This window comes from Macaca nemestrina, chromosome 11 (genome assembly GCF_043159975.1).
Source record: "Macaca nemestrina isolate mMacNem1 chromosome 11, mMacNem.hap1, whole genome shotgun sequence".
Lineage (NCBI taxonomy): Eukaryota > Metazoa > Chordata > Mammalia > Primates > Cercopithecidae > Macaca > Macaca nemestrina.
In genome coordinates, this window is record NC_092135.1 from 47,384,884 (window position 1) to 47,411,144 (window position 26,261).

Below are 26,261 nucleotides of genomic sequence, written 5' to 3' on the forward strand. Positions count from 1 at the left end.
TGCATGTTGACATCTGTGTATAAGTTGACATGAGTAAGTTATTAGAAATCCAGAGAATGCCTTTTTAATTAAAATTTTTATTGAGATAATTTTACAGTCATATGCAATTTTAGGACATAGTACAGTGATGCTGAGTGTGGTAGTTCATGCCTGTAACGCCAGCAGTTTGGGAGGCCGAGGCTGGAAAATCCCTTGAGGCCAGGAGTTCGAGAAATAATACAGTGAGATCCCATGTACTCCTTATACAGTTTGTCCCAGTGGTGACATTTTGAAAAACTGTAGCATAGGCCGGGTGTGGTGATTCATACCTGTAATCCTAGCACTTTTGGAGGCTGAGGCGGGTGGATCACCTGAAGTCAGGAGTTCAAGACCAGCCTGGCCAACATGGTAAAACTCCGTCTCTACTAAAAATACAAAATTAGCCAGGTATGGTGGCACATGCCTGTAATCCCAGCTACTTGGGAGGCTGAGGCAGGAGAATTGCTTGAACCCGGGAGATGGAGGTTGCCATGAGCTGAGATTATGCCACTGCACTCCAGCCTGGGCAACAAGAGTGAAACCCAAAAGAAAAAAAACAAAAAACAAAAAACTATAGCATAATATCACAACCAATATATTAATATCAATATAGTCAATCTACCAATGTCATTCTGATTTCCCCGATTTTACTCTGTGTGTGTATGTTTAGTTCTACCTAATTTTATCATGTGTAGGTTTGTGTATCCTCCACCACAGTTGAGACACTGAAGACTTTCAGTAGCACAAGGGTTCCTCCTGCTGGCCTCAAACCCACCTCTCTCCCCACCTGTCCACACCTACTCCCATCTCTGCCATCCCTAACCCCTGACAACCACTAATCATTTCAAAAATGTCATATAAATGGAATCATGAAATATATAACCTTTTGGGATGGGCTTTATTCACTCCAAATAATTTCCTGGAAACTCACCCAAGTTGTTGAAAGTAGTAACAGTTCATTTGTTTTTATTGCTGACTAATGTTCCATAGTATGGATGTCCAACAGTTTGTTTAGCCATTCACCCACTGAAGAACATCGAGGATATTTCCAGTTTTGGGCTATGACAAATAAAGTTGCTGTTGACATTTGTGTACAGATTTTTGCATGAATACAAATGTTCATTTCTCAGGGATAAATGCCCAAGAGTAAAGTTGCTGGGTCATATGGTAGTTGAATGTTTAAGAAACTGCTAAGTTGTCTTGAGAATCCTTTCTTTAAAATGAAGAAAACATCAAACTTCACAGGATTCTGTGCCTTGTCTAAAAATTAATCTTTTCTCTTAATCCTTTTTTTTTTAGCCACACCATATCCTGGTGGATTTAAATGTTTCACCTGTGAAAAGGCAGCAGACAATTATGAGTGCAACCGATGGGCTCCAGACATCTACTGCCCTCGAGGTAAACTCTCAGTAGACTGATTGGGATCCCCTGGGCTGTCTGTGAGTGAACAGCCCTTTTGATTTTGGTGCATGTATAAAGAGAGGCATGCTTGCAATCTCAGCTGCTCCTCTTTTCTAACGCTATTAGATCTTTTGTACCACACCAGTAACATATCAGAGATTCTCAGAGACATAAACTGAGCCATAGGATTGTTTCCTTTCTCATGAAGTATTTTTGGTACTCCACAGGAGGTGATACCTTCCCCTGTACCCCCAGGTCCAGTGAAATGTAGGACAAGACAACAGCCAGTCTGTCTGCCACTCTTTGAGGCATTAGTCAGTGCATAGTAACCTCTTTGATGTAATGTATGAATTGATGTTCATATAAAGATTCCATTGATTACATATCTTGCCAGAGACTTTCACGCAGTCTCTAAAATTTAGAATTCTAAATGTCATCATTGCACAAATAAGATCCCTTGAGATTTTTAAACTATTAAGTTTTTTTTTGAAGGATGAGATGAACACTGAACTGAAGCATGGAATTTTGACCCAAAGGCCCGTTTCAAAATAAAGAAATACCCATTATATTCATGTCTCTTTTATCCTATAAAAAAATAGATGGTTATATTTGGCTACAGAGTCACTGTTAACTGGCTATTTTACTTTGGAGGAAAGTCTATTTATTTGGTGGGGGTAGAGATAATGAGGACAGGGAATTTTACTGACAAATGTTTGAGTGAGTAGTTAGATGGGTTTCACTGCTGATCTAATTCAGTTGTTAAAATGGCTTGGACACAACACCACCAAATCCATTATTTTTCAACATAACACGGGAACTATACAAGAGTTCTCATATTCAGCCCAGTGAGTGGTATTCTGCTTCTCATGGAGGATTGGAAATTGGGAGAGCATGGAAACCAAAATTACAGGAAACGTCAACTATCCAAGCTAGTACTCTTTAACCCAGGAACCTCCACCTAGGGTGTGCAGTAGAAGCACCTGTGAAACTTTTCAAAGAAATCACTGAAAGCTTTGCCCTGCCTAGACCAGTGGTTTTCAAGCTTCAGCAGCAGCATCATTTTCCAGAGGGCTTATTAAAACATAGATTTCTGCTCCCACACCCTTCTACACCTACATTTTTGATTCAGTAGGTCTGAGATAGGGCCTGAGAATTTGTATTTCTAAAGGGTTGTCAGGTGATGAGTTAAGAATCACAGCTGTACACAAATTGAACCAGCATTTCGGATATTAGGGCCCTGCATTGGTACTTTAAATATTGCAGTTGATTCTAATGAAAAGTCGGGCAAGAACCACAGGGAGCTCCTGTACATAAGAGAAATGTAGTGTTGTCATTTCTAGACTCTTCTTGTTTACTTTTAGGTAGAGATGATAATGGGGTCTACAGGACAGAAAAAAACATGGAAGCACTAAAGATTGGCTTAACTGAAAACTAGATATCCAGCCATCTGAGTAATCAAAAATAAGTTTTATTGTCGCCTATAGTCACTATTCATTTCCAAATGGGCCAGTATTTTCTAACATTACCTACTGTGGAATGACCATTGCTAATAGATCTGGTTAAACCACTGCTTCTCAAACTTGGCTGTCTATTGAAATTACCTGGTAAACTTTCGAAAACTCTAACACCTAGATTTATTCCCAGCGATTCATATTAAATTGTCCAGCTAGGCATAAGGATTTTTAAAAGCCCTCCAGATGGTTCTAATATGCAACTAAATTTCAGAACCATTATGAACAATGACTTTAGGCAAAACCAAGATGATTTGCTTTGTATATATAGTCGTCTTTGGGCTGGCTCCTGTGGCGATAAAGCTAGCTGACTTGGTTTTGAAGCTGGTACCTGTTGGTTAGAGCTAGTGTATGGGAAGTGTGTTTTAGTTCACTTGTGATGCTATCACAAAATGCCTCAGACTGAGTAATATATAAACAATAGAAGTTTATTTCTCACAGTTTTTGAGGCTGGGAAGTCCCAGGTCAAGGTGCTGGCAGGTTCTAGAAGGGCATCATCTCTCTGCTTTCAAGGTGACACCTTGTTGCTGCATCCTCTGGAGGGGAGGAACACTGTGCCCTCACATGACAGAAGACAAAAGCGGGGGAAGGGAACAGACCCACTCCCTCAAGCTCTTTTATAAGGGCCCTAATCCCATTCATGAGGGCTCCATGCTCATGACTTAATCACTCCTTAAACGCCCCGCCTCTTAATATCCTCATATTGGTGATTAAGTTGCATATGAACTTTGGGGGGCACATTCAGACCATAGCAAAATGTGACTGTGCTGCTTCTGGTACTGACTGAGCTTTGAGGTAACCTTAGTGGAGATAATGCAGAGGAAAAAGGAATGTGAACTGGTATTCTGTGTAGGCTCTGGGCCACGTTTGATGGTATACAAGTATATCCCTGTCAAAAAGAAAAAACAAGGGACCAGAAACACTGCTTGAATGCCTCTCAGAGAAAAGAGGAAGTTCCATCTTGATGCTTTCTTTTGAGGTCATAATCTATCATTTCAAAGTCCAGATACCTAAAGGTATTGCAGAGTGGTCTCTACACAATTTATCCTTTTCTCTTTTTTCTCCTCTACTTTTATCTTTTTGTCCTTCAATTTAAAGGGATAAATAGAAAGTCATGCACTGAGGTTCAAAATACAAAACAACCATGCTAGGCCCCTTGGGGAATTACAAATTGAAAGATAGGAATCTGGTTTCTTCTTTCAGGGATCAGGCAGTTTAGTTGGGCCGATAGGATCTGAACATATCAGATGTCAGAATTAGCAGGACAAAGGTAAGTGCCAAGTGGAACCTGGCATTAAGCGCTGTGGGAGTTTACAGGAAGAAGAGCTACTGGGGACTGAGGTGGCCAGCGAAAGCATCACGTGCTGGGAAGATTGCAGTAGCTCAACAACTTGGAACTGGAGGTCCAGCATTGAAGAGAACATGTCTTCCAGGAGCTCACTCAGAGCAAAGGTGTAGAGACAAGACTCCCCAGGTGTGCTCAGTGGATGGGGAGATACCTGACCTGGGAGTAGCAACTAGTTTGTATGAGAGGATTATGGACCCAAAATAGTGGAGCCAGGTGATTTTTGTAGGGCCTTGAGCATCAGGTAAGGAGTGGGAACTTAAAGCTGTAACCTGAGAAGGGGTGAGGCCACACTCAACTTCCTGTTAGGCCAGCCCTATTTCCCATGAGTCTTCTGCTCTTTCCTCCAGGTTTTCTTCAGATTTTTCTAACAATGGAAAAATGCCATTTTATTAATAAATTAAAATAGAAAATGTATTTCACTACTAGCTAACTCTAGATTTTTCTGCTTGTTAGTAGTCTGAAGCAGCTCTAGGACTACCAATGGGCTTAGGAAGGGCAACTGAGATATGGAAATTCTAAGACATTCCTGGTTTTTTGGTTTGTTTTGTGACATAGTTAACTAGGTTTAAATTATCACCTGATGTGAAAATAATTTGTTGAAAGTGAAAAAATCATCTCACCTAAGTATTCAATCTTATATACACAGAATAAGTGCACACCCCAAATTGCTTAGGGGATTCACTGAATGTCATGCATTTTCTAAAGCTGACCTCAGTCACATGCATGTGCATAGAGACATAGTGTATCTTAGCAATTGACATTCAGGGATTCAGACTTGTTTTGAGTTATTGTTTGGCCAAGTAAGTGTCAGGAAAGCTTCCTCCTGACTGGAATCACTCTTTTGGCAGTGGCGGCATCAGCTGGACACACCTGTAGCTAACTCAGGTTCCCTGTCCCTCTTCTTTTCAGAAGGTGTGTGATGTAAGTGCGTTCTCCTCCATTACATTATTTGTGCCTCTGGTGCTTCCAGATTCATAGTACCATACCTCCTTCCCAGAAACGGGAACTTAAGATTCTCTCAATAACTGACTCTGGTTGCTTTACTTGCTTGGCTTCCATTTCATCTTTGGTCTCTGAGCACTTCCTTTGCAACAACTTTAATTTCATCAGCTACTCATAAATCTGTCCAATTTTTCTTGACTTTGTGAGCCAGAATGGAAAAAGATCTTGAAATCATATTATGTGAGGGGCCAGGTGAAGGAACTGATGATCTAAAACAAGAGTGTTATGTGCTTGGATCTATGTTTGCCCATGACTTTTCTCTGTGCTGTAAGATGAATAGGTCCTAGAGAGAGGGACTGTATAAATGGTTATTAAAAGTCTGTGGAATTAAATGTGAAGTCAAAGACATTACAGTTTTTAAAAAGGCCTGTTTTGTGGAGTATACCTAAGCCAAAGACATTATGTTCCTTCTTAATTATGGAGTACAGATGCCTCCCTCTAAGGCAAAATCTCCATTTGAAAGTATTGCTGATATATAATCAGGAAAAGGAAATTTTTGAGTTAGAGGACACATACTCTTTTGGCTCCAGCTTCTATGCTCTTCACTGTTTTTCTGTAAAAGTAAAGAAAAAGCTGGACATATCCCTTGATAGTTTTTTCCAGATCAGTTGCCTGATGGTTCTTGCTACAAGCAAGAAATGTAAATGTGATCCTCAGCTCAACTGAGGACAAGACCATGGGTTACAAATTTTCAGGAACGGTTTCTTTATTATTGACTTTTTTCAGACATAGCCCAGGCTGAAACAGACAACCTTTGTGTTTGACTTAACCTAAGGGTGGAATTTTCTTCCTTTTAGGCAATTTTACCATTAGAATATAGCCCTCCAATTTTTTTTCATTTATACAGGAGTCTCTGTTCTCTCTCTGAATCCCATGGGGACCCAGCGCCTTGCGATTTATTATAGCTTATCTTTTAACATTGTTCTTTCCCTAGGAGAGAGAAATCAGTAACTTATCCAGTGTTGGCCCTTGACACTTTCCTTTTGGGAGAATTCATTTGTACATTTACAAAAAGTGTTGGTTACATTTTATCCAACACTTCTGGCTGCTTTGTAATAAGATGTTTTCAGATGATGTCTCTTATCATATTATTGTCATATTGCTCAGTGAAAGTCTTAGACTTCCTCCTTTTTAAAAGTAATTTTAAAGTAAAGTTGAACATACATACTGCAAAGTGAAGAGATCATAAGTGCACAATTTGTGAATTTTTGCAAAGTGAACATGCCGTGTTTCCACCCATAGCAATAGAACCCCAGAGGCTGCTGGGGTGCCCCAGTCATTATACTCCATCCCCAAAGGTAACAATGTTGAGACTACTATCACTGAGCATCATATAAGTGGAGTGGTATAGAATATAGTCCTTGCTTTCAGACATTATGTATGTGAAATTCCTCTATGATTTTTGAGCAGCACAGTCATGTTTTCTCAGGGATGTGTAGTAGATCATTATATGAATATACTAAAATTCATCTGTTCCACTATTGAAGGACATTTGGATTGTTTCCAGTTTCTTAATACTATGAACATTCTTCTGTATCTCTTTCGGTACATGTTCATATGCGTTTCTGCTGGGTCTTTCCCAGAAGTGGGATTGCTAGGCATGGGGTATGTAAGCCTTGCCTTTACTAGATACTGCCTGACCGTTTGCAAAATGACGGTACCACTTATAATCTCACCAGCAGTGCATGCAGGTACTAGTTGCTGCACAATCTTGCCAACACCTAGTATTGACAGAAACAATAGAAGGTAGAAGTTAACCAGATGACATTTTTAAAGTGATGAAAGTAAATAACTGCCATCCTGGAATTCTATGTGGAGACTATCAGTCTCGCTTCTCTGAACCTCCTTTCTCCTGCGGCTGCCCCGCTAGCTCTGATCTCCTGTTTGTGCTCCCAGTCCCCTAGAGACTGATGAAGGTGCTGCCCTACTTCTCTGTCCCTTAGCAGAGCTTTCTGCTTGGTTTCTCAGCCTCTCCACCTGTGCAGTTTTTGAATCAGCAAAAGCCTTGAGGGGAGAACAGGTATAGAATGTCAGGCACCACTCAGGGGGCTTGTCTTTTCTCTGGTACCTTGCTCTTTAAATCCAGTCCACAACGGCAGTCCCGTGCTTTCACACAGATTTTTGTTGTTTACATTTTAATTGGCTTTTTAAATTTTGTTCTCTTTCTTGGTAAGACAATGTAAGCCAGTCCATTTCAGCTGGCTTTATAATTCTCGGAATTAGTCTTAGAACTTTTCCAGCAAGTTTTTACCCTTAAGTTCTATCAGCCTATACAAGACATTTTTCATACACTGAGAGCATCTAACCTTCTCCAATTCACAATGTTTTGTCCAAATATTTTTTACAAATCCAGTTGCCTCAACTGGGACGCTTCCATTTGATGGCCTGCCTCATCACTTTTATTCTAACCATTGTTCACCATGAAGTCCTGTCTATCCTCACTACCTTTGCATACCTTCCCAACTGCCTTTTTGGAGTTGGCCTTGGTAATAAGTACATTGCCTCTTGAATTTCAGTGATTAGTTTTAAAAGAAGTTCCTCAAGTGAGAAGTTCATTAAGAAATGTGGAGGAATGTTTTTTTTAAAAAGATAGGGAAGTCTCCATTTGGCAGCTTCCTCAAGAGGTGCTGACTTCAGGGTAGAGGAGACCAACCAGCTATGATTTAGTCAGGTTGATGAGCATTTATTTGTTTTTAATTTCTGCCTTGAGGAATTTTTTACTTGGGACAAGAGGAGAAAACACATCTTTTTAAAAGATCTATGGAGAGTAATTGATAAGAGCAGAAAAGCCAAAAGAACAATCTGGTGCCTGAAAGCAGAGACTGTAGTAATTCCTAATTAGGGTAAGTTTTAAATAATTCAGTTTATCTGCAACTCAATTTGTAGTTCATCCTTTTCTTGAGTCTCTTTTCTTTCATCTTGGGCTCTTTTTTTCTTTTGCTTTCAATTTTACTGAACTTTGAAGTATTTTTATATATATATATATATATAGAATAGTAAATAGCATGATGGACTTTCACGAATTGAACACTCCATGTAAGCAGCACCCTGATTAAGAAATTGCCCTGCATCTTAGAAGCTCCCTGCATGTCTGTTTCCAGTCACTTTTCCTACCACCAAGCATCTCAGTTATGGACTGACTTGTGTCCTCCCCACTTTTCCCCCTACCTGCTCTCAAATTCGTATGTTGAAGTCCTAACCTCTATTACCTCAGAATGAGACTGTATTTGGAAATAGGGTCTTTAAATAGGTAACTAAGTGAGGTCATTCAGGTGAGCCCTGATCCAGTCTGACAAGCATCCTTGTAACAAGAGATGGGAACAAAGACAGGAACCGAGGGAAGCTGATGTGGAGACACAAGGAAAAGACTGCCCAAAAAGAGAGGACTCAGAAGAACCAGCCTTGGCCAACACCTTGATTTTCAATTACTAGCCTCCAGGACTGAGAAAACCTTTGTTTAAGCACTCATTCAGTGTTTTTTTTTTGTTTTTTTTTTTTTAATGGTAACCCTGGAAACTAATATAGTTACCCTCCTAATTTCCAGTAGTGTAGGTTAATTTTGCCTCTTACTGGGTTCTTTGTAGAGGTGGAATCATACAGTACAATTCTTTCGTGTTCGACTTCTTTCACTCAATATTATGTGAGATTCATCCATTTCTTTAGATTTAGTTGGAATCCATTCATTCTCATTGTTATGTGAACAGATGCCATCATTTATTCATTCTGTCACTAATTGACATTTTTTACACTATGTTTGTATGAATAGTTCTTCTATACACATTCTAGGACTTACCATTCCTGTTGGATGTATATTGAGGAGTAGAATTTTAGCTTCATAGAATATGCATAGGTTTACTTTTGGTAGTCCTGGCAAATAATTTTGAGAGGTGGTGATAGTATGTGAAAATTGCACTACTGGTAGAAGTGTAGTATTATTTCTCTTTTAAATTTGACGAGACTATTCAAAATACAGCAATAGGAGATATGTTACAGACATCATAGAACTAAATTAAAATGTTTTAATTTGGTTCACATTTGAATGGAAGAGCTCAGCTAGATATATTCTTCGCACCCATCCATCTCTGCTGGTAATACAGAGTTTATTAGAGATTAAATGCCTGCTATTGTGTGCAAGGCCCTGTGTTATATGTTGGAGGGAATGCAGACACCAACAAGAATGGGCCTGATTCTCAAGATTATAATGTACAGCACAACAGTAGATCTCAACCAGGAGCAATTCCCTCTTCCCTGCCCAAAGTATATTTGTCAATGTCTGGAGACATTCTTAGTTGTTATTGTCGGCATGACATTGGCATCTAGTGAGAAGAGGCTGTTGGATGCTGTTAAATGTCATACAATTCACCGAGCAGTGTGCCCAAAACAAAATTAGCCCAAAATATCAAAAGCTGAAAACTTCCATTTCTGGAAAGATGGAGCAGATGTACTTTTCTATTCCTCCTGCTAAGTAAAACAAAAAATTCTGAACATTATTTATTAAGAAACAAACCAAAAACATGAAAAGACTGAAAGGGGTAAAGAAAATGACAGACTAGGACTTCAAGACTCAAGGAACAACACAGTGCTTAGTTCACTAGGTTTTCTTTCAGTCTCATATATTCTAGACTTGAAGCTGAGGAAGTCAGCATTCTAAAAATGCGATAGACACTGGCAAAATAAACCTCCAACAAAAGTTTGCTCTTTGGCAAAAGGACTAGGAAGGGGGAAGCCTAGAAAGGTAACTTTTAGACAGTAGCTGTTCTACTTCAGCAAAACACTATGGAAAAAATTGTAGCCCCAACCCCATACCAGCAGAGGCTGAATGGAAAGCTTTGACTTCATCCTCAACAGGCTGTAATGAGATGTCCCAACCTTTCTGCTTGGGATTGTATCAGAGAAGGACAAGTAAAGGGGATTTTTATCCCTCCCCACCAAGCAATAACAAGGTCTCTTCCACAGTGTCAATGGAGACTGTGTTAGGGAGCCTAGACTTCACCTCCACCAGCAACAATGAGATGCCTCTACTTTCCCCTGACCACAGTTGTGTCAAAGGACTTTACCTTTCACCACCACCCACTGGCAATGAGGCTACAACACATCTCCCACCCCATGGCATCAGTAGAGGCCACAGGGGAAGCATTAATGAGACACTCTCGCCACTCTCAAACAGGGAGTGTAAGATCAAGAGTATCCTAACATGATAACAATATGTTTAGACTTCAATTTAAAAAATTGCTTGTCATACCAGGAAGATCTCAAACTGAATGAAAAATAGCAATCAATATATACCAACACCAAGATAAATAGGGATGTTAGAATTATCTGGCAAGGGTTTTAAAGCAGCCATAATAAAAATGTTTCAGTAAGTAATTACAAACACACCTGAAACAAATTTTTAAAATCTCATCAAAGAAATAGAAAATATAAAGGAGAACCAAATGGAAATTGTAGAATTGTAACATAATGTACCTGAAATAAAAATCTCAATAGATGGGCTGAACAGCAGAATGAAAGGAATAAAGGGAAGAATTAGTGAATTTGGGAAATAGAGCAATAAAAATTATCCAATCTGAACACATAGAAAACAGTCTGAGGGGAAAGAAACTTCTACAGAGCCTCAGAGATCTATGGAGCTGTAACAAATGTTTTAACACTACATCATCAGAGTTCCAAGAGAACAGTAGAAAGAGGGTGAAGCTGAAAAAAGTACTCAAAGAAACAGCAGTTAAACATTTTTCTAAGAAGCTGAGCAAACCCAAAAAAGATAAAACTAAAGCAATCCACACAAAAACACATAATCAAACTTCTACAAACAAAAAGTCTTGAAATAGCAAGAGAAAAAGAACATCTGATATGAGAAAAATCAGTTCAATGAAATGTTTTCATCAGAAACTATGGAGACCAGAAGTCAACGGTACAATATTTTTCAACTGTTAAGAAAAAAAAATATCAATGCAGAATCTTATATTCAGAGAAAATATCCCTCAGGAATGTGAAGAAATTAAGACATTTTCAAGGGAAGAAAAACTGAGAGAATTTGTCACTAGCAGACCTACCTTAAAAGAATGGCTGAAGGAAGCTCTATATGATGCAGACCTACCTTAAAAGAATGGCTGAAGGAAGCTCTATATGAAGAAAGGAAATGATAAAAGAAGGAAACTTGAAACATCAGAAAGGGAGAAAAAACTTAGTAAACATACTTTATACTACAATACAGTACAATGGAATGTCCTTATTCTCTTGAGTTTTCTGAATTATGTTTGACAGTTGAAGCAAAAATTATAATGCTGTCTGATGTGGTTCTAATAAATATATTGTAGTGGATTATTTAATATAATTATATTATGGCCAGGCACAATGGCTTATGCCTGTAATCCCAGCACTTTGGGAGACCAAGGCACGTGGATCACCTGAGGTCAGGAGTTCAGGACCAGCCTGGTCATGTTGGTGAAACCCCATCTCTACTAAAAATACAAAAATTAGCCAGGCGTGGTGGTGGGTATCTGTAGTCCCAGCTACTCGGGAGGATGAGGCAGGAGAATTGCTTGAACCTGGGAGGCAGAGGTTACAGTGAGCCAAGATCACACCACTGTACTCCAGTCTGGGCGACAGAGCAAGACTTTGTTTCAAAAAAAAAAAAAAAATTATTACAAACAAGGGAAGGTATTAGGGCATTAAAAGAGGTAAGTTTTCTATACTTCACTTTAATTGGTAAAATTACAATGCCAGCAGAATACGATAAGTTTTGCATATAATTTAATACCTAAGCAACAATTTTAAAAAGGGATATACTCAAAAGCACTGTGCAGCGATATACTCAAAAGCACTGTAGATAAATCACAATGGAATTCTAAAAAACATTCATGTAACCCATAGAACTGTAAGAAAAAGAAAACAAAAAAAAGAAAACAACAAAATTTAAGTCTTACCATATCAATAACTACCTTAAATGTGAATGGCATAAATATACAAAATAAAAGAAATGTATTGACAGAATATGTTTAACCATGACCCAAATATATGTCATCTGTAATAAATTTACTTCAAAATAATTATATAAGCAAATTAAAAGCATAGAAAAAGATAATGTAGAAATATTAATCAAAAGACTTCAGTGCAAACAAAATTACCAGAGTCAGAGAGGAACATTATAGCATGATAATAAAAAAAGCCAGTCCACTAAGAAGATACAGCAATCTTAAATATATAAGCATCAAATAACAGAGCTGAAAAATATGTGCAACAGAATAATATAAATGAAAACAGGAATAGATAAATCTGCAATTATGGTTGGAGACTTCAGTACCACTCTTTCAAAAACTGGTAGAACTACAGAAAAAATAAGCAAAGATATGGAATTCAACAGCACCATTAACCAACAGAATCTAATTGACATTTACAGAACACTCCATCCAGCAACACCAGAATATACATTGTTTCAAAGTGACCATGGAACACATACCAAAATAAACTATATCCTGGGCCAGAAAGCAAACCTCGACAATCTTTTAAAAATTGAAATCATACGGAGTGTTTTCTGACACACAAAACTAGAGATCAATGACAGAAAAATAAAAGGAAGATCACCAAACACTTGAAAACTAAACAATGCACATCTAAATAATCCACAGATCAAAGATAAAGTCTTAAGGGAAATTAAAAAGACAATGAACAGTGCTGAAACAGAAATTTATAGCACTGTATGCACTTATTTAAAAACAGGAAGATCAACTCTCTAAGCTCACACATCAAGAAGGTAGAAAAGGAAGAGAAAAACCAAAAGTAAAAACAAGCCTAAACAAAAAGCAGGAAATAATTATAAGAATAAAACTCAATGAGAATACATATACTAAAACATTTCATTGTACACTATAAAGACATACAATTTTTTCAGTTAAAATCATTGGAGGAAAACATTAAGGTACTAAGAAAAGGAAAATAAGAGAATAGTATGAACAGCTCAAAAACATAAGTTTGACAGCTTAGATGAAATGGACCATAACTCAAAAAACAAAGTACCACAATTCACTTAAAATGAAATAAATAGTTCTATAACTACTAAGAAATTTTTTTATATAACTTAAAAACACCCATAAAAGAACTATTCAAGCCCAAATAATTTCACTGGAGAATTTTACCACGTTTTAATAGAGTAACACAAAATCTTCCAGAAAATAGAGGAGAAGGGGGAATACTTCTCAATTCATTTTATGGAGCCGGAGTTACCCTGATACTAAAACTAGATCAAGACAGCACCAAACAAACCAAAAAATAAAATACAAAATTCCAATCTATTATTTTTTATGAATATAGACACTAAAGTTCTTAACAAAATATTGGCAAATAGAATATAGCAATATGTGAAAAGAATTGTGCACCATGACATAGTGGGGCTTAATCCAGGGATGCAAGGCTGGTTTAATCTCTGAAAATCAACCAATATAATCCACAGTATTAATAGGCTAAAGATGAAAAATCACATGTTCGTATCTTGGCAAAATTAGACACCATTTATGATTAAAACCTCTCAGAAAAACAGGAACAGAGAGAAACTTGTTCAACTTGATAACATCGATAAAAAACCTACAGCTAACATTATGCTTAATGATAAAAGACAGTGTGCATTCCTGCTAAGACAGAGGACTAGGCAATTATGTCTGCTTTCACTACTTTTATTTAGTGCAGTCCTGCAGGTTCTAGCCAGTGCAATAAGACAAGAAAAATAAATAAAAGACATACAGATTGGAAAGGAAAAAAATGACTGTCCTTTTTCACAGATAACATGATTTCTATATAGAAAATTCCAACAAATCTGAAGAGAATTCCTGGAACTAATAAATGAGTTTAGCAAGGTCATAGGATATAAGATAAATTCAGAACTCAATTGTGTTTATATATGCTATCAATTAACATGTGAACACTGAAATTTAAAATGTACCATTTATATATACCTTTTAAAATACACCATTATATTGCTCAGAAAAGTTAAATACTTACAGGTAAATCTAAGCACAACATATATAGGACTTGTATGCTGAAAATTACAAAACATCAATGAAAAAAATAAAATTTAAATAAATGGAAAGACCTCGTTCATAGATTGAAAGACAGCATAGTAAAATGTCAATTCTGTACAGATTGTTATATAGGTTTAACACAATTCCTGTCAAAATCCCAGGAAGAGTTTTTTTTTTTTTTTTTTTTTTTTTTTTAAGATACAGACAAAAGTGTTCTACAGTTTATGTGGAAAGGTAAGAAACTGGGATAGCTAAAATGATTTTGAAAAAGAAGAATAAAGTGGGAGGAATCAAACTACCCTATTTCAGGATTTAATATATAGCTGTAGTAATCAAGACTGCAGTATTGGCAGAGAAATAGACATAGATCAGTTAAACAGAATAAATAGACCCTTAAAAATATGCCCAACTAATTTTTAACAAAGGTGTAAAAGCAATTCAGTGGAGAAAAGATAGCCTTTTAAACAAATGGTACTGACGGAACTGGACATTCACAGGCAAAAAATGAATCTTAGCCCAAGTCTCACACCTTTTACAAAAGTTAAAGTAAGTCACAGACTTAAATGTGAAATATAAAAACATAACTCATTTAGGAAAAAATAGAAAAAAATCTTCATAAATCTAGGGCTAGGTGAGGTTCTTGATGACTCATAAAAGAAAAAGTAATAAATTGAACTTCATCAAAGTTTAAAACTTTTTGCACAAGACCCTGTTAAGAGAATGAAAATGCAAGCTATGAAATGGGAAAAATATTTGCAAATCACATATCTGACAAAGAACTGCTATCTAGAATATATAAATAATTTTCAGAACGCACCAGTAAACAAAATACATAATTAGAAAATAGGAAAAGTATGAACAGACATTTCACCAAAGAAGATAACCAGATGGCACATAAACACATGAAAACATATGTAACATCATTAGCTATAAGGGAAATGCAAATTTCAAGCATGAGATATTACTGTACTACTATCAGAATACCTAAAATAAAGAATAGGAAAAATGCCACATGCTAGTAAAAAGGAGGAGAAACTACGTCACTCATACGTTGTTGGCAGGAATGTAAAATGGCATAGCCACTCTGGAAAGCAGCTTGACAGTTTCTTAAACAACGAAACATGCAACTACCATGTAACCCAGCAATTTCACTTCTGGTCAGTCATACAGAGAAGTAAAAATTTATATTCACACAGAAACCTCTACACAAATGTTCATAGTAGCTTTATTAATAATATCTCTAAACTGGAAACAAACCTGGATGTCCTTTCAACATCTATACTGTGGAATACTACTCAGCAATAAAAGTTAACAAACTCTTAAAAATTAACAAACCCAGTGAATGAGATTGAGTGAAAATGCCCAATTCCAAAATATTACATGTGTGTGACTCATTTACATAACATTCTCAAAATGACAAAATTATAGAAATGCAGTACTGTTTAGTGGTTGCCAAGGCTTAGGGAAGGGGTGGGGGCAGGAGGGAAGAGGGTGTGACTATAAAAGGTCAACATGAGGGATGGTTATGGCTGTGAAGATGTTCTTTATCTTGACTGGGTTAATGTTAGTATCACAGTTGTGATATTATACCATAGTTTTGTAGTTGTTACCATTTGGGGAAACTAGGTAAAGGGTGTAGAGGATCTCACTGTTACTAGTATTCCTTACAAATGTATGGGAATCTACAGTTATCTCAAAATAATAGGTGAAATTTTAAAAAAAGTTTAAAAACAAAAGGTCAACTGTTTTGATCAGAAACTTTGATCTAAAAGGAAAGCCAGATACCCCAAATGAGAAAGTTAAGAAGGACTGGGGCAACATGGAGAAGAGAGATAACACTGACCTGGTTGGGAGGAAGATCAGGAAGGTTTCGCAGAATTTATCACATTTGGATTGAGCCTTGAAGAATATCAGGCATCCAGGAGTAGAAGATAGGAAAAAATATGCAGACCAAGCTAAGGATGCACGTTTTTCATCGTGCATGGTCAAAAGTTGTGGTACTATGTCTCAAGGTATATATGAGGCAATGAGATAGTTTGGAGCCTCCATCAAGGAGAACCTTGAGTAATGAGGGCTAAGTTTCAAATGCCAGGCTCTGAGTTAGAAATGAAATTAATTGATGATTCTATCAGGGAAGAGCAGTTACTCCAATGCACTTGACACACAGCTTCAGGAGCAGAGAGAGCAATGGCCTATTCCCAAGCCACTCAGGTAGGCCAAATAGGCATAGTAATTCAACAATCAGGATTCCTTGACAATTAGGTGGCATTCATGCTTTCATGTATGGTGAGTTGCATGTTAGAGACAAAGAAAACAAGAAACGATGAAGTCCTGAATTGAGGAAATGGAAAATGGAATAGGAAAGATCAGATGGATAATGGAGACATTTCAGAGGACTTGGAGACTCCCAGATTAGGGAGAAGTCTGAGCTGATTCCAGATTTCTAGTTCAAGTTACTGGAGAAGGGACCAGGAGGTCCCTTCCTGAGATAGATACATGTGAAGATAAAAGATGCAAAGGGGAGGGAGATAATGCATTGGGTTGAGACACATTAAGTGTGAGGTGATCCTGGCAGTGTCCAGAAAATAGTTGATAATTTGGTTCTGCAGTTCAGGAGAAAGAGTCAGACTGAAGACATGGCATCAGAAGTTTGACGAGACCACTTGAGTGAGAAGAGGTTCAAAGACAGAACACGGGAGAATATTGACTTTCATATTAGGGAAAGTGTTGAAAGTGGAGAGACCAGAGATGAGGAGAACATCTGTAAGATGGAACTCTGAAGTCTAGGATGAAGAGTCCCACAGATGAGGTTATCCATAGTAGAGTCCCAGAGTCACAAAGAGATCCTGCAGGGTCAGACATGGGAAAAGGGCATGGAATTTGATTCAGAAGGAACAGTCGTTGCAGGGAAGTAGGTGGCAGAAGTGAAGAGCTGCGTGAACAGTAAGGAATGGTGGCAGGGAGAGAGCAGGCAGCTGTGACTGGCTTTTCATTTTTCAATATAATTCTTAGTATTACTATTAAAGTATTCTCCACCCATTAATTTTCTTACACGTGAAGAATTATTCTCTAGCATCATTTTTATCAACCTGTATGTTTATGAAGAAACTAAAACTAGCAGAACTGTGAAGAATAATTGAGTGGTGAGAAAACCTTTTATAAGAAAGTTGGACATTTGTAATGTCTCAATTCAAATCATCTTATGTATGTTTTGTTTAAATATAGTTTCTGTTATTAAAAACAATATTGGTAGGTAAATGAAAGTTTGCAATTTAGCTTTGGGTTACTTTTAAATTTCAGAACTAGATTATGAACTCTGTGTGCATGCGTGCACATGGGTGTGAATTTCATAAAAATTACATTTTCCAATTGTTGATGAAGTTCTCTTTTCCATTTCTGATTTTAGTTGAATGCCTGTGAATCTAATAATAAAAGACTTTTGTTTCACAACCTCTGGGAATACCGTGTAGTTGCAGAATATGAGATTTTAGAGACTGAAACTAACCTGGTGGAAATTCAAATTCATCTTTTTATCTTTTAGATAAAAGCCTTTGAAATCCTTTTAGTGTGAAGTTATCAGCAGGCTTGATTCTCATATTACCTCATTACTAACCCAAGGAGTTTTCAAAATGCATGGAGAACAATGCTCTGTGGCTGAAACTTGGTTTTTATCCTTACTCCAGTCCAGTGATAAGCCAAATGTGGCCCACCTAGTTCTACTTGGGAAATTCTGCCTGTTCACCCCAATATACTGTTGGAGATCACAAGATCACAACACATATAGAAGGTTCTCATAAATTGTGCACTGAAGAAACCTGTTCAACTTTGAGCATTTTCAAAACTTCTTAAACCACAGAACCTTTTTCCACATTAACATTTCATAACTCACCTAGGATTTTTGTAAGATAAGAAGTGAAATAAATGCTTTTGAGGGGTTGATGCTTCAGCACTGAGGTCTGTACTGCTGGAAGTGAGGGCAGTGTTCTCTGTATATTTTTGTTTCATGAATTGGACTGGGTGAAGTAAAAGAAAAAATTCTTACTGCACTGATCTCCCTTCTACCCCCAGAATGGCAAAACATCAGCTTACTAGGTATTAAGCTTTTGCATGTTTTCCTGAAAAATTATTTTCATCAGTTGTTGTATCTACTTTCATTCAATGGAATACGCTGTCCATTAATAAATGTATAAGATATTTTGTTAAAGATAGAAAAGTATGAACAAAGAAGTAGTCATATCAAGTTCACCAATTGTTATTTTAAGGCTTACTTAAAACAGGATAATTCACTACTTGGAGGAAAAGGCTAGTTTCCAAAACTGCAGCTATGTAGTGATTTACTTATTCCATAAGCCTATGATCTTATCTGCTCGGATTTACATTTGGAGCAGTAAAACCTCTGGCAGCTGCTCTTAGCTGTCTGCATGAAGAGGAGACAGGAGATAAGAACATTCCTGATTTTATTGCTCTCTAGAACATTTGAAGTTGGGGTGGGGGTGGGAAAGATGAACCTATTGTGACCATAAAGCGTCCATCGAGTCTGATACCAAAGAAGTAAACCAGTCCTTTTAGAAGATGTGGTAAATCTCCCAGGCCACCGGCCTCCATTTTTCAAAACCTGTCAAAGGCTTAAAAAAGTGGAGAGCTGCTGCCTCATCTTCATCAGAAAAGCTATCACTCCAATGTTAACATAGTTTAGGGCTTTGGGAGAATTATTGCCAGGTAGAAAACTTTCAACTATTCTTATTGTGAGCTCCCCAGATGACCTTACCCTACTCCCAAAGAGCTCCGTAGGACCCTTAGCAACCTTGGAGCAAGTCTCAGCCCAATCCAACTAACAATTCCAGCCAGGATGCAGTGTGGGACAGCATTTAGGGGAGGGTGTTGACACACGCTCTGCCCAGGCACACCCACCAATAGCATCACCACTGGGAATGTGGCAGCTCTTAGTACGATTTAATTGGAAACTATTTGGGATTCCTGTCAGGTGAGGGTCTCTAGGAAGACTTAAAACCCCTGAGTTTTGATGACTTCCAGGATGTGCTAATGGGTCTGTATTAGCTCATTCTCAGGACCTAAAATTTTCTTATGCTTTATTTTTTGGACATTAGTTCTTCAGTTAAAAGCTGCCAAAATCATGACAGAATCTGGTAGGGGGGATTTTTTATTGCCTAATAAATAATCTCATAGGAGGTCATAATTCCATATTAGCCACTAAACATCTGAAATGTATAAAGCATGCAAAGTTGGGTCCAAGATGTGGATGAAAAACAGCTCGGTGACATTTCTTAAGAATTATTCATTTTCTTTTTTAATGTGAAAGGAGAGCAAGAACATTCTCCTAAATCCCATACTTAGAAAGCTGAACATTGCCTGGAGGTCTTAAAGAATTACATTGACAAAGCCATTTTTCTTTAGTTTTTAAATTACACATAAAAAGTTCCCCCAAAGAATTTTGGAAGAAATCACAAGCTTTCAGATTCATTAGACATAGAAGGACCTCTGGAAACTCCCTTCATGGCCTTCATCTGTCGTCCTAGGAAGACACTGAAATCACGCTAGGGAGAAACGAAGCTCCTCAGTTTTGGAAAAATGTTCGTTATTGTTTCAGTCTTCCTCTGTAATGCACCCTGGACCCAGCTATGCTCAATAGCACAAAGTTTTGAATTGTTCCGCTCTTGTGAATAGCTGCTTCCCCCAACACACACACACACACACGCCAGCCACTGCTGTAGTGTTTTATCTCCTTGAGGACCGCTGTTGTCTGCCTAACTCATTTTAACCCTGAGTTCTTTGAACCTCTTTGTCCTTTCATCTTCCTTAAAATTGCTATGACTTATACCTCTTAAGTCATCCCCCCCGAACCACTCATCCCCTAAAAATAAAAATCAGTCCAGTGGCAAAATTTGTTGAAAGGCAAGGAGAAACCATTGTGTCTTGGTTTATGGGAATAATGCTGGGCAGAGAAATCTTTATTCTTTGAAGACTGTCCTCCTACCATCCTACCATGGCACAGTGGAGCTCTCCAAGGAGGTCTTTGGGGGTGGACATAAACTCAAAGCAATGCACATCTTATGTGCTATTAGGTCTTTTCTGAAATGATAATGCTGACACTCCTGTTATTTTCCTTTTAGGCAGGTTGGGCCGACATTTCCCATCTCAAATAAAATATATTTTCTCTGTTGACAGAGACCAGATACTGCTACACTCAGCACACAATGGAAGTCACAGGAAACAGTATCTCAGTCACCAAACGCTGCGTCCCGCTGGAAGAGTGCTTATCCACTGGCTGCAGAGACTCCGAGCATGAAGGCCACAAGGTCTGGGCAACAGAGCAAGTGACCAGTACTACATAGCCAGCTGCTTCTCTTCAGACATCTGCCAGTAATCATGAGCAGATTCTTATTCCCCCATGAAGGCTGCCTTTTGACTGTCTTTATGCTCTATGAAAAGACTCTTCCTTTCGTGTTTGCTCTAAAAGAATACACATATATACCAGAGCATAGGGCAACTGATATAAATTGTGTAAACACACATCAAGAGGGTATTCAGTGTTATTGTAAACCCTTTCTTCACTCAGAGGAAAGTAATAAAGCTACTAGAAAAAAGAGGAGCGAGGGACCAGTGATGCCCATCACGGTGAAGCTTTGCAGATGTACCCCGTTCATTCATCACAAGGGGACTGAGGCAATTCAGCTTTGATAACTTTCTGTAAAGTAGGGCTCATATTGTGACTGGGATGTTAGTTTGGCGAGGGTCCGTTGGCTCTTGAGTCATTAGATAGGTGACAAGAGACCTATCTTGTGTGTTTGCTTAAGCTTTTTCACCTGGTACCTGTAGAAGCCTGTATACGGAAACACCTGGTGCCTACGTACAAAAGCGCTCAGTGTAAAATGAGCTTGGGAGGTAGCCTTGAAGGGCCATGTAAAGATCACAGAAAGGCAGCCTCGCCTTCCTGCTGTCTGTACCTGTGACCTTAACATATCAGGCCTTGGCCTTTATTTAGCAGCTGAACACTTCTCCTGCCGGTGGCCTTCCTGCTGGTTTGGGCAATGTCCACTCTCAATACCTGGGAACAGCACTGTCAGTAAGGGCTTCTTTCTCTTAAGGCAGACACCTAATTTTCAAGCAACCTCTTGAATACACTAATAATTAAAATTTTAAATATAATCTGCCTACTCTGCTCCTGGTTCAAACTGAGTAAAACCAAAGGCTTTCCCTGACCTCTCCAGCAAATTGGACTTGATTCTGAGGAGTTACTGTGGCCTCTTTACTAAGGAGAAAGTTAAGGATTAGAGAAGTTGGGTCATATGCTCAGTCACACAGCTGGTAAGTAACAGGCACAGAATTCCAACTCACCTCTGGTTTGGAGTCTATCTCTGCAACATTATACTGTCTTCCTGGCACATGTCAACTGTGACTAAAGACTCAAATCCCTGCAGGATAATGACTGTATAGGATATTATTAATAACCATCCCATGACTAGGAATCACCTGGGAATCTTGTTAAAATGGAGTTCTAATTCTCCGTCTGGGGCAAGGTTTGAGATTGTGCGCTTGTAACAAACTCCCAGCTGATGTTGGAGCGGCTGATCTATACTTTGTGTAGCCCCAAGACAATTTTTGCACTAACTCTGTGGGTTTCTTTCTTTCTTATGATCTACAAGTAAGGTGGTGTAAAGCAGGAATAGCTGCATGAATGAAAACCCTTCAAACATTAACTCACCCAATGAGAATGGAGACACTTATGCAAACAGTTCTATGAAAGTTAGTACACAAGTTGAAATTACCTGGGTTGTTGCCACTTGACTCTCACTTGAAAACTTAGCAAATGAAGGCTTACCCTCTCTTCCTCAAGTAGTCAGAAAGAGCCTCATGGAAAAAGAACGAGTTTCGTTATTCCCATTTTAAGGGTGAAATAACTGAGGCCCAGGAAGGCTACACACCTTTCTAAGAATCGTATGAGTAGAGGGGTGTCAGAAACAAAACCTAGATCTCTTGAAGTTTAGCCTGGGGAGTTTTCCTGTTGACCAGATTGCTTCTAGATGAAATATTATCCCCAGCCTTCCTGAACGTAGAGTTCCATCTCCTTCATAGATCAGGTAATTTTTACTTGCATCTTGCCATGTGGGTGACAGTTCCTTCAAAAACCCTGCCTCCTTCCAAGACATGCTGGCTTCTCATGATCTTTTTTTCTTCCTTTCTTTCAGGTCTGCACTTCTTGTTGTGAAGGAAATATCTGTAACTTGCCGCTGCCCCGAAATGAAACTGATGCCACTTTTGCCACGACGTCACCTATAAATCAGACAAACAGGCACCCACGCTGTATGTCAGTGATAGTGTCCTGCTTGTGGTTGTGGTTAGGGCTCATGTTATAGCAGCTCAGTGGCTCCATGTGTTAATAGCGATCCGTGGGGATCTCGATGGTCCACAGTCCTGCATGAGTCATTGGCCTGACAGTAATTACACACATGTGACACAACACTCTTGGAGGTCATCACAGCCAAGCATTGCCATTTACCATGAGGAATAAATGTTGCTTCATTGTAGCCATTTTGAGTCTAACCAGGACCCATCAAAGCCTTCTCTCAGTACAGCCCAAGTTCCATACCATAAACCTTTGTTTTCATTCCAAGAAGTAGTTCTGCATTTATCGAGATCCGGGGTTCTTAATTTGGAAGAATACGTGCATGAAATGCAGTAGGTCCTGAGACTCTAAGATATTAGGAGTATGTTATAGGGGCATGTATAGATGTGGGCTTTTCAGGAGAAAAGTAAAGAACCATTGGTTTAAATATAATCATGAATTCATTTGTAGCTTTAGAATTTTAAAACATTGACTCCAAAACGAATGGACTGTTTCCTTGGAAATTCTGACTGAGTCCCTGGAAGAGTAGTAATTCCAACAATTCCAGCCATTTGTTCAATTAATTTTCTTAACATTCTTCTCCCAGTGCTGGGAATTACATTCCCTCTGTTCCATGCAGAAGACAAAAAGGCAATCATAAAAGTTCGTTACATTTGTGGGGGTGCCTGGAGGAGGATTTTCCCCAACTTAATGGAGCCAATGTCCATAAAGTGGCTGTGTTATAATATATTCTTCATATAATATACTTCATGTAATTGGTGAGATCGGCCTTCTCCTTGACTTGGCACCTAATTCTGCTTCATGAGATCCTAGATTCCACCTGAGTCAATTGTGTCCAGAGCCCCAAACCAGGATGGAGTTGTTTTCCCCAGTTATGGGGCTCTATTCAGCCATAGGTAATCTAGACAGAGGATTTCAGAATGAAAGGAAAATGTGTGGAGATTAGTCCTAGTTCATTCTGAGGGCCAACTAAGTGGCTCAGCCAGCTTCTTACTCCATCGGCAGTTCGTACTGCCAAAGAGCTCCCACTTCCAAATCCCCAGTGACTTTATGGAGAAGAATCTGCATTAAATTGTCTTTAGAATGATAGGGAAGCAAGGCATAAAATGCGACGATGAGGAGAAAGTAGACCAGTGGGGTGATTGCAAGACTAACAAGGAGACTTAATGGGCAATTTTTATTTCTTTTAGATATTGTTTTTGAAGTAGATGGTAAAGTTTTTGTCATCCTTCCTGTATTTTTTGTACCCCAAGTTATGATTTTTCTTCTTCCTTGTAAATAATTTAAACAGTATTTATTTTTGTAAGGCATAACTAGAAACTAAAATATATTCTAAAAAATTCATTATTCTGAACAAAGTGATCAAATTAGAATACGTATTTTTCAACAGTGGTAGAGCTTTTAATATATGTTTATTGAAAGTTATCTATAATACTTGCACCAGTGTTGAAAAAGTTAACGTGAGCAAGAGCAATATGTCTCAAGGATTTTTCTCATGGTTTCCTCAGTGATGGTGTCCAGGAATCATTCAGGTGGTGACCATCACTGGTCTAAGTTTCCGTGCAGGGTTTTGGGATGTGTTTGTGTGAAACTTGGTAGAACCATGGCTAATAAAGAGGACAGTGTTGTCAGGGTCCATCTGCCCTCCATAGAAAAATGTCTCTGGCTCATAAAATGAGACTCCCTCAGGGACTAAATATGAACTGACAGCAGTAACTCTGATACAAAATAATCTAAATTGCATCAAATGGCCTTAATTCAGAGTTTGTTAGGCTTATCAATATGTTACTTTTAATTGGGGTAGGAAAGTAGAGGGAGAGAAAGCAAGACATTTATTAAGCACCTCATATGTGCCAGGCACTATGCTAAGCACTTTACATAAGTTAGGATTAATCCCTGCAAGAATCCTATAAGGAATGTTACTAGTATTTCCACTTTCCAAATGGAGGTACCAAACTCAAACACAATGTTGTGAAGCCATTTCCTTCAGATTTAGGTTATGTGGGATGAGGTGGGATTGAAGAGGAAAGAAAGGTGGAATTATCCCCGTAGGAATACTTTCAGGCCTGACTTCATGGGAATTCATCTATCTTATCATGTGGAGTTTATCTCGCCCTGCTGTTGCAGGATGCCATTTGCATGTGTCCCCAGATGATGTTTTTTCTTTGGGGAGTAGGGGTTTGGCTTCCTCATTCATCCCTCTTGCTAAAAGAGGAGATAGTTGATGTTGCATCTAAAGATGCTATAAGACAATGAAAATTTGATGTTGTACATACCTACAAGTACCATTTTTGTGCATGATTACACTCCACTGACATCTTCCAAGTACTGCATGTGATTGAATAAGAAACAAGAAAGTGACCACACCAAAGCCCCCCTGGCTGATGTACAGGGATCAGTTCCACAGTGGTGCAGATTCAACTACCACCCAGGGAGTGCTTGCAGACTCTGCATAGATGTTGCTGCATGCATCCCATGTGCCTGTCAGAATGGCTTGTGTTTAATTCTCTTGAAAGAAAATGATTTGCTCACTATCTCCAGCCTCAAGGAGCCAAGGGAGGTCATTCACATGGAAGGTCCAGGACTGATCAGCCATCTGACTTTTCTAACACATTAAATTCTCCATTAAATCTCACCATTGGTAATGGCTTAAGTGTAAAGAGCCGTGATGTGTATATTAAGCTATGTGCCACATATTTATTTTTAGACCCTCCACAGCATTCATGTCAATATGGGATTAATGCCTAAACTTTGTAAATATTGTACATTTTGTAAATCAATGAATAAAGGTTTTGAGTGTATCTTACCAGGCTCCTCCCTGCAAATGCACATGTCAATCAATGATTAATGCACCCAGGTTATGTACAAGGCACTGGGCTTATTAGCACCACAGGGAACTTGCTTCCGGAGACTCGCTTTCTAGTTGTATAGACAAGAATACATGCATGAGAAGATACAACACAATTCACCAATGCCAAATGATTCATACAGTCTGTTTACTGCAGAAAATAAAAGAAGGAAAGACGACCAGACTTTTCAATAAGGTCTACAGCTTCCCAAGAGCATGTCTTTGGTAAATCAGGAAATATAAAAATTATGTGTGTGTATGTGTAAATATACCACCCTATTAACTATTTTTAAATCTTACTCTATTTTGGGGGTTGTGTTAATGATGATACACCAGAAAAGATTTCCTCTTGATGGTTTCTCCTGCAACAAGAAACAAATACTGGAATAGTGTACATGTCATTTTTATCTATATAATGAATTTATTATATTTTTCTTAGTAAAGTGATAGACATCAAAAGCAAGCTTGAAAAATGTCAGCTTGTTTGTGATTCCTGATTATTCTCCTCCTCCTTGTTTTTGTTTTGTTTTGTTTTGTTTGAGACAGCAGGGTCTTGCTCTGTTGCCCAGGCTGGGATGCAGTGTCACCATCAAGGCTCACTGCAGCCTCAAACTCCTGGGCTCAAGTGATATCCTCCTGCCTCAGCCTTCTGAGTAGCTTGGACTACAGTATAGGCATGTGCCACCACACCTGGCTAGGTTTTAATGACATTTCTTGCAGAGACAGAATCCAACTATGTTGCCCAGCCTGGCCT

The 26,261-nt window shown here is 38.4% G+C and overlaps 1 protein-coding gene across 3 annotated transcripts in view; it reads left to right on the top strand.

The window, feature by feature from the left end:
* LOC105492687 (LY6/PLAUR domain containing 6) overlaps positions 1 to 25,460 on the top strand; it is a 150,155-nt gene extending 124,695 nt beyond the window's left edge. For all 3 annotated transcript variants that reach the window (XM_011759919.3, XM_071072722.1, XM_071072723.1), the window contains exons 3-5: positions 1,318 to 1,416; positions 20,481 to 20,611; positions 22,502 to 25,460. In XM_011759919.3, coding sequence (XP_011758221.1) covers positions 1,318 to 1,416; positions 20,481 to 20,611; positions 22,502 to 22,669 — 398 coding nt within the window. In that variant the 3' untranslated portion in view covers positions 22,670 to 25,460. The remainder of the gene's footprint in view (positions 1 to 1,317; positions 1,417 to 20,480; positions 20,612 to 22,501) is intronic.
* The last annotated feature ends 801 nt before the right edge of the window (positions 25,461 to 26,261 follow it).